At 35.7% G+C, this 9,705-nt stretch overlaps 1 protein-coding gene across 1 annotated transcript; it reads right to left on the minus strand.

Annotated features, from left to right (window-relative positions):
• Nucleotides 1-1,177: 1,177 nt before the first annotated feature.
• Nucleotides 1,178-8,232, minus strand: LOC107754272 (protein lifeguard 1-like). The gene is made up of 6 exons (XM_016570659.1): nucleotides 7,888-8,232; nucleotides 7,163-7,281; nucleotides 6,039-6,239; nucleotides 5,686-5,814; nucleotides 5,273-5,416; nucleotides 1,178-3,071 (listed from the first exon to the last, which is right to left on the minus strand). Exons 1-6 carry the CDS (start codon nucleotides 8,213-8,215, stop codon nucleotides 2,922-2,924), a joined length of 1,071 nt encoding a protein of 356 aa, XP_016426145.1. The 5' UTR covers nucleotides 8,216-8,232; the 3' UTR covers nucleotides 1,178-2,921.
• Between the last annotated feature and the right edge of the window lie 1,473 nt (nucleotides 8,233-9,705).

A 9,705-nucleotide genomic window follows, 5' to 3' on the forward strand; every position in this document is an offset into this window, starting at 1 on the left:
ACCTCTCCTGAAGGTCCCAAGAATGAGACTCAGCACAATGTGAATGTCGAGGAAGAGCCAAAGAGCAAAAGAAAAGGGCCACTTGTTGTTCATCTGCAGAAGAAAAGGTCAAGAAAAAGGAGAAGAAAATACGGAAGGAGAAGGAGCGAAGAGAAAAAGAGTTGCTGCTTGAACGCTACAGGAAAGATCCAAAACTGAAGCACTTGTTGATCAACAAGCACAACCGCCACTACTGCTCCTCTGAATGAAGATCATTGTCCCTCTCCAAAACGTCCTCTTCACCTTTAACCTGCTGCACAATTCTATGTACAAATAAATAAAAAAACTGTGCAAATACTGTTAAGATGCATGGAACGTTTCCTGTGTACTTAAACATAAAAAGACATTTAATGTTCAAAGGTTTAATATGAAAATGTATTTAATATGAAGTGATTTTCAACCATTTTGATAATATTTTTAATTAGAACAGCTACAGGAATTAAATGATTAATCTCAGATCACAACATTAAAACTTCACACTTGATTTGAGTACAAGGAAATTTCATAGGTAAGTTGCAATTACGTTTGTCATATTGTCTATGATGTGGATATTTCCAATACATCACCTGCAACTCTGGTCTTTTTAGGTTTCTTCCATTATAGGTCCCCTTTGTGGATTTTTGGAGCATTTCCTCAATATGCACCGTATGCTATTATTGTTGTTTCTGACTAATTGCATGTGTATATTTATTTATAATGTCTCTTTCAGAGGCAATATATGTTAACGGTCATATACGAAAGTAAACAAATTCAAATTTTCTAAACAAAGTTTAGAAATGAGTACTATTAAAACTAAAATCTTATAATCATGTTTTTTTTACATGATCATAATTATGACGAGAAAAACAGTTTACACTTTATTTCCAGTAAACACTTCATTTCCTATTTTTCCTATTTTAAAATAAGACTTTGGGTCATGACTGAGCAACAAATACTAATAAATCACAAATACTAGAGTCAACTTTACATATTTTTCCATACACAACACTCAAAAGCGATCACTGGGGCAGTACCTTTGCGATTCCTTCCAAGATACTAATTCCAAATAACCATTTTCAACGATTCACATCATATGACATTTCATATATGATTTGCAATCTACTCCAATCACTAAAAGTACAATGACAATTTCAAGCCGTATTTTCCTCAAATTTTATTTTTGTGATGAAAAGCAAAGAGGCTGCAGAGGAATACAATTTAACTTCAGTTTAATGCAAATGTACAGTGCGAAGAGATCTACAAAGCCCAAACACACTCTACAAACCTCAATCCACTATAGCTTTACTTATGCAGAAGTTAGTAATAAAGACATACAAAGAAAGGTTAAGCCACCCTAGTCAATATTTTCTTAACCCACGATTTTCACAGCCAGTTCAGTGTTCAAGAGGCCCACATGCAAGATAGGAGATTTCAGCTTGGTACATGGCATTTCAGTGAATGTTTTAAGTTACCTAATTATCTTAGAAACCATTTTACATTTCACATCTGAAAACATTTGGAGTGAATACTCTTTAGTATACAATTTGAATAAACAAAAATCTGCCTTTGTACACTACAATTAGCCCTAAAATGCTTAAATAAATGCCTGTCAATGTTAAGTGTGTTTTTTATTTTTTTTTGTTTTATATTTAAATGCATCACTTAAATTTCTAGGACAATTTAAAATGAACCATATTACCATGTTCATGACAAGTTGTCCATTACCCAGCAGACTTCCTCTGGCATTTTAATAAATAACTTATAAATAACCACAAAAACATCAAATGCAAGAAATATCCTGTTATTTTCCAGCACATGGAACATTTTTGCAAGGTAACATGCAACTAGCAAAATTTCTAAAAGCCTAAAATAATTCAATATTCCATTCACATTCGTTAAAATAAGGGAATACTTCTCTTTCCCTCATTCACACACACAGATATACAAAATCAAAACAACAAAATGAACTATTTAATGAAAAATAAATAAATCTGTAATGTAGTCAGCATGAAAGAGAAAGGAGTCATGTAATGTAGTGTTTGAGCCGCAAATACTGACCTTTGGAACGATTTAATAGTCAGGACAACCTCTCAAGCTCACCTTCCTCTCAAAAAAACTAAAAAAACAACAACAGAAAGATAAACTATATACAGGCTTTATTTTACTTCTCATAGTTATACTGTAGATAATAGTCAACTGAACAAACGTTTGTCATCTTGGAGTGTATCTATTGGTGGTATTATTTTGCAAAGCAGTAATGTTATAGAAACGCACACATTAGGGAGTAGCACAGCCAGATATTCAGATATTCATGCCTAGAACTAGAGGGGTTTGAGCTTTATCTGACTATTTACAGCTACTGAATATATGCAAATGTTTGGAGAAGTATCTATGTCTGTCTGACATTTTTTGCTGTGTTAAACTATCATGCAGAGACTTTATATTGACTAGTGGAGCACATTAGTATCAGTAATGTTCATTACTCTGCCATACAAATCTCCGCTCATTGATATTTGCTCTTTCTTGCTCCCTCACTGTCAACCAGGCTATGTGCAAAGGTTAGTCGAGTGAATTTCTGCCATGCCGTTTGGATGCAACTGTTGAGTCATATCACGCTATACATCTCCAGAACCACAGAAGCGGTTTTAACAAGAAGGACAGAGCGAGCAATGTAGAGGAACTACATTCAAACGGGTTCTGAAAAAAAATTCGAAATAAATTGCCATTTGAGTTTGCAAATGGCTTTATGAGCTTATGGCCTGATCAGCCTGTACATGTTGACATACAGGGAATGTGAAAGACAAATAAATTAAGAATATGAGGAAAGGTAATGAGATGTGAGGTGGTACATCATTCCGTGTAAAGTGGACTGCATTCCCTCTTCTCACAGGAAGGAGGAGCACTCATTCCTTGGTACGACCCACGATGGCCAGGATGTAAAGGAAGATGTTGATGATGTCAGTGTAGAGGTTAAGAGCTGCATAGACGTATTCCTCTGGGCTAATGGCCATCTTCTTGTTGCCCAGGAGAAGCTGGGTGTCCACAGCCAGGAACTGTGAAAGAACAAACAAGGCCTGAGTGTCGCATTCATGTTGTGCTTGAGGAAATAAAGCAAGCTGAACTGTTTCAAAGGATTGAAAATGATATTAATCTTTTACTTTCATCGTTTTTGAAGAGATGTGTGCCATTATATACACAATTTTCCCCTTGTGGGTTATTTAAAAAAATATCTCAGACTTACACTGAAGGAGTGATTCAAATGATATTTAGGGACTAAAATATTATAGAGACTTGGCAAGGGCTCTTTTAACACTTTAGGCTTGTAAGCAACCACCTGGAAACAACCTAGAACACCCTAGCAACCACATAGCACAATGCACTAGGCCTAGCAGCACCACTCATGTTTTATTCAGAAACTACAAAATCATATGGTCTTAAATCATCAGCAAATCCTACATAAATTTCACTGGTTTTGTATCCTGCTTGACTGTGATAGTTACACTATCGTTCAAAAGTTTGCAGTCATTTATTATTATTATTTTTTTAAACAGGGATGCATAAAACTGATCAAAAGTGACAGTAAAGGCATTTATAATATTACAAAAGATTTGTATTTCAAATAAATGATGTTCTTTTGAACGTTCTATTCATCAAAGAATACTGAAATTTTTTTTTTATCAATGTATCAAAAGCAGCAAAGCTGTTTTCAACATTGATTATAATAAGATATATTTCTTGAGCACCAAATCGGCATATTGCAATGATTTCTGAAGGATCATGTGACACTGAAAACTGGGCTAAGGGATGCTGAAAATTCAGCTTTGCCATCACAGGATTAAATTACATTTTAGAATATATTAAATTAGGAAAAAGGTTATTTTAAATTGTAAAAATATTTCACAATATTGCTGTCTTTACTATATTTTTGACCAAATAAACACAGTCTTGGTGAGCATAAGAGACTTCTTTCATAAAACATGAGCTTTATCGAAGAACTCTACTGTAATTTCCTGATGTTCCAACAATTTCAGTTCCAAATGCTTAATCTCACTCCTCCAAAAGGGATACGATATGATTATACAGCCAGTCAGACTGGAAAACTGGAGATTTCAAAAGGGCCCAAGTTTGGTGACCCAGTTTAAGACAGATGGTAAAACGTTTTACCTCACAAAAAAGGCATGACAATGGATGATGACTTTGATAGCAAACAATCAAACTACAATAGCAAAGTGCAGGTTTCCACTTTTGAAAGATATATGCTATTGATCAAACAAGCCATTCAAACCCTATTAAACTCTATTTTAAAAATCTGATGGTTATTTAATCTTAATGTGTAACAGCAAAGTCCCACTCCAGCCATTAGTCCAGACCTCTGAGAAAAGCAGTGTTACCTCATCCTTAATCACAACAGCGTTCTATTTTGGCACTTGAAAAACCTGTTTTATTATCTTGATGAAAACAGTTGTATAAATTATTAAAGTGTGGAAGTCACAATACAATGTCTCTTCTAAAGTCTAAGAGATTTTTTGTTTCTGAAGTGAATAAGCTGAAATAGCTGAAGAGATGAAAGAAGAATAAAGAAAGTGAAAATCTAACCAGAGAGAGAAGCTCAGATGTACAACAACTTTACATTTCTTTTCAATAAATTGACAGCTAGAATGCCAAAGGTTTTAACAGTGATCATTATTGCAAGTAAAGAACTGTTTGAAGAACAGAAGGTGTGATGAGTTTAACAGTCTTAGTAACATAGAAGCACACATTTCTGTGAAAAACATCATTTTTAAAAGGATATTAAGCATTCCCCTTAGCATTCCTGTAAAATTAGCCTAAAATGCCTAAAAAAGGCATACCCAAAGTAAATTGCATGCTGTTCTTGAACCATTTGGAGTATATGCATGGTTTTGGTTTTGAAAGGTGACACTGGGGTTTGTTCCTAAACAGAACAAATCACTGTAAGTCTTACTGGTATTGAGTAATAGAACTTTGAACACACTGACGGAATGAAAAACCATTCAGTCTATATTTTTTAGTAAACAGATGCATGCAGATAACTATAGCTGGGAGCTATTAGCTGGAAAACACGATGGGATCACAACAGGAAGCCTTGTTGAAATGAAGAATGTCAGCCTTCCACAGATATGCGACATGTTTAGCCGTTTTTTGTTTTTTTTTTAGTTGTTGTATGTCACGAAGTTAACCCTCAAAAACACGCAGTGGAACACTAACAGGTTAAGGTATTGATGGTGGTACTTACACAAGTGAACAGCAGGGCCCCGAGCGAGGCGTAGACAATGTGCAGAATTTTATTTTGGATGAAGATGCAGAGGAAAGAGGCCAGGAGCAGGACAATCAGACAGACAAAAAGAACACCCCAGCAGGAAGTGAAGTCATATTTGCTCTATTTTTGAAAAAGAGAAGGATAATGACAATCAGTGGTGTTTACCGCATGCAAAGGATGCATGGAAGACACATGATAAAACCGCCTAGCTCAAAAGCTTGAAAACTAAATTGGCCGCCATTGAATGTCCACAAACTATACTTGAACTATACTTTCAAATCTTTACATGCTGTCATTATAATCATGAGATGTTGTTCGGTAAAATAAAGCGTGTATAAAATAAAATAAAGGATGAAAAACTATGAGACTGCTACAGTGAGCAAACAAACCTGCAGTGAGAAAAGCACAACTGTGAAGCAGACCACCGCAGTGATGCCTACTGCCATGATAACTGCATCTGTATCATAGTAGCTGGCAACCATTCCAACCATATAGGACAGACTCAGGGTCAGGATGGACTGAGAAAGAAATACAGGAAGGGGTCAATCAGTACAGAGTAAACAAACCTAAACCTAAACCTAAATATAAACTTAAAGAGTTAATTATATATTAAACATTAAACATAATGCAAACAACTAATTTTTAAGTTCACAAACCATATAAAAACATGATTGCATATGTTTTCTTGTACAGTGCAGAATGAAAACACTAAATAATGTGTAAGTATAGGCAGTTGTAGTACCAGTGCCACCAGGTTCCATGGGTGTTTGCGGCGAAACTCTCCACAGCAGCTGAGAGCGATCAGTGAAACAAAGAAGATAGCGTAGGACACATAGTACGTCCACTGATTTCTCCGTACAAACACTTTGACATCAGTTGAAAAGGTGAAAACGGCAACAAAAGAGAAGGTGATCAACAGCTGCACGGTCAAGACCATAAACACCTGAGAACAGAGTCACGAAACAGTGTTTTTCTTTGACACACTGTACTGCTACATACAATAGTTACGTACACATTTTACAAGACCATTTGTTACATTTCTTCATTCATTCCAGGAACTGTGTTTAATACACATATTTGACATTTATCTGTGTGTATACTGTACAGTCTGTAATAAATGCATGTTAAATGCGTTACATTTTTAGAACTTTTATTTAATTTAATTCCTGATATTTGGCCATTTTTAGACTATCATAACTGACCATTAACTCGTGCCTGGCTAATAAATAAAAGTTGTAGTCCTCTTTGTGCCAGTTTCAGTATCAGCATTGGCTTTTTAAAAACACATATCGGTCAACCATGAGTCCACACGTTTGTTGACCAAAAATGACAATAAACATTACTTTGACTTTTAAACACTGAGGACAGAGAGATTGTTATTAAGAATGTATTGATACTCACAATACAATTACCTATTTCACATTAGAACCACAACCACATTTCCACAGTTATTAGCATTGTAAATATCGCAACTCTTTTTAATTTTAATTTTTAAGAAATGTAATCCACATTTATTGTTATATTACCTTGTCATTCAATTACAAAAAAAACAGTTCAAACTGCCGTAAGGGTTTTTCCTAATTTTTTGAATACAGCACAATAATAATTGTTTTATATATATGTAATATATATGTATATATATATATTTAAGCAAATGAGAATGCTAAAAAGAAAAATTATTCTATGACAACTTCCGCTTCTGAGAACCCTGGAAATGTGACAAGGTTCCATTCTTGCTCACTTTACCTGGATCACAAGACTCTTTCTACATATCCATTTCAAATCAATTAAATAAAAATAAATAAATAAAGACCCCACCTGAATTTGTCTCTTAAGCCCAAAGTATACTTCGTTTTTACTGCTTACCTTTCTAATGAAGGCCTGTCGGATACTCTTATCTTCCCAGCCAGAGTTCACAAACTCATCATTGCCATAGTAAGAGGGGGGTCCATCTGCACCGTTGTATCCAGGGCTCTCCACAGAAGCTGTCAAAAAAAACAAATACAAATAATACATGTGATGGGTGAAATCTAATGTATGTTAAAGCCCTCACAACATTCTAATGTATTTAAATCCGTCCAGTATGCTCATTCAATAAAACACCCACAGAAATGGAAAACTGAAGTACAGGACAGATTTAAACAGTTTTATAGGTTTGAAAAGGAAAGCACATTTTATAGTATCTACACCAACAGCACCAGCTAGACGTTGTAATAATACACTTGAAAAGACATCCTAACTGTTACAGCAGGCACTAGGGATAAGTTAAGAAAGGAACAGTCCTAACAGAGCTAGTAATCTTTTGTTGAAACTCTCTGGCAAAGCACTTTACCTTGAATAACCCTCAGGAGGACAGAGTACACACTGACTAAACACGCTTATTCAACCTGGCAACACCTGAACTCAGCAGGGACACCACTCACTACTCCTAAGAGAGTAACACTGAGGCTTATCTGTCGTTAGAAAACTAAATTGCTCAACCTGTGTACAATATTTTAAAGAACTTCAAGTAAAATCTTAAAGTGGTCATTTCAAGAAGACCAAAAAAAACTGAGTTTTTCCTCTCCTGTAAACTTCCTAATGGTACTTACCATTAGAATCTACACCAAAGGCAGGCTGGCCGGGCCCCTGCTGGTATGGACTCTGAGGGTACGGCCCCTGAACGTAGGGCCCCTGTGGGTACGGCATCTGTGGATATGGCATCTGTGGGTACGGACTAGGGCCGAACCCTGGTGCTGGAGGCTGGTCGTAACCGGGCTGGCCGTAGGGTCCTGGTGCTGCATATGGAGGTGCCCCTGGGCCCTGGCTATAGTTGGGCGGAGGCATTCCAAAGGCATCAGTTTTGGGTGGCCCATAGACACTGTTGTGAAGGGGGTTATTCTCCCCCATTATAGGATAGTTTGGCTTGTCCTGGGACATGTCTCCTTCCCTCACTGGAATCCTGATATTGACAGAAAACAGAAAGGTTAAAATGTACAACAAACATTATGGAAAGCCAAAAGTAACCAATTTGGAACGCTGTAGCTCAGTAGTATTGAAATAGTTGATTTCAAGAGAGAATGATGTTAGCATGTTGCTAAGCTAACAGCCTGATACTCTATTTGTGTAATACCTGTAGGCCCCTATGTGTCTTTGTATGCTTATTAGTGGATAAAATAATATTTTCAATTTATCTGATTTTAAATAAATTAAACAATCTGATATCATTTTGATATAAAAAAAATACTAATACAAATAATTCAAATAAAAAGATGTTATACATTTGACTAGTTTCAATATGCAGTGCAGCTGCTTTTGTAAAGTAAAGTGATAGCTACATTAAAGTCATCATGAAATGGAAGTAGCAACACATCTTTTTTCCTATACTGTAACATACAGATTCATAAAAAAAAGTGTCTGTTTTAAGCTGACACAATGATTAGAGGACTCCAGCATGCCTGTCCCAGAGAAAAGTCTGTTGGCTGAATTTTGTAAAAACAATTGAGGTATAAAAAAACCAGATGTATAGAAGAATAATTCACAATAAGATCAATAACATGCATTTAGTAAATTTAGGCTATAGGGTGAATTTTCATTTCTTGCCAACTTTCAAATTTAACTACTTTATATTTTAAAGTAGTTTGTGCAGGAGTTACACATCTTAAAAATAAAAATAAACAAACCAACAGTGAGCTGAGAGGGAAAAAAAAGTTTTGAATTGCTTGCTATGAATCCACTCCAGGAAAGATCATCTCTGCTTGTGATGATCTGATCAAAACAACTCTAACTGGACCAACCACAAGTAAACAATCCAGCTCTGTTTACTCAAAGATTCAGTTCATGCTGCCCACTGAATAATGGTGCATTTCAACACAAAAGGGGTCACCAGAAGGCAGAGCTTTGTGAGCTGCGGTTTTTCAGAGAGAAAGTAACTCCTTACTTTCTCTGTGAAAAACTGCAACTCACAAAGCTCTGAATCACTTTCAGTTTCACTTTTCAGCAGAGGACTGAGGACATATGATTGCAGGTGCTCACACAGCTTCCTGGTAACCCAGGTTGTGCAGCTGAGAGAGAGGGGTTGCTATGGACACTGATGTTGAAGCATCTGAATACATGAGTTCATTTAAACATGTCAAAGTGTGACTATAGTGTTTTTTTAAGTGAGTGTTAGATGACAGAGAGGTCCATATAAATGTAAAAATAGGGGAAATTAGCATGGCCAACTAAACAACTACTACTACTAAAAAAATAAAAAATAAACTACTACTTGCAATCAATTTATAAAAACATAATGACTCTCTAACACATATATAATAATACTGTAAAATAAATGTCATTATGAAAAATCAGTAGTCTGTATAAGTATCTCTGTCCCCTTTAAGGGATTTCACTGAATAACAGCAGTTATGCAAAACCGTCCCATTTACTGT

This window comes from Sinocyclocheilus rhinocerous, unplaced genomic scaffold, assembly GCF_001515625.1.
Source record: "Sinocyclocheilus rhinocerous isolate Xijiao unplaced genomic scaffold, SAMN03320098_v1.1 scaffold262, whole genome shotgun sequence".
In the NCBI taxonomy this organism is placed as follows: Eukaryota; Metazoa; Chordata; class Actinopteri; order Cypriniformes; family Cyprinidae; genus Sinocyclocheilus; species Sinocyclocheilus rhinocerous.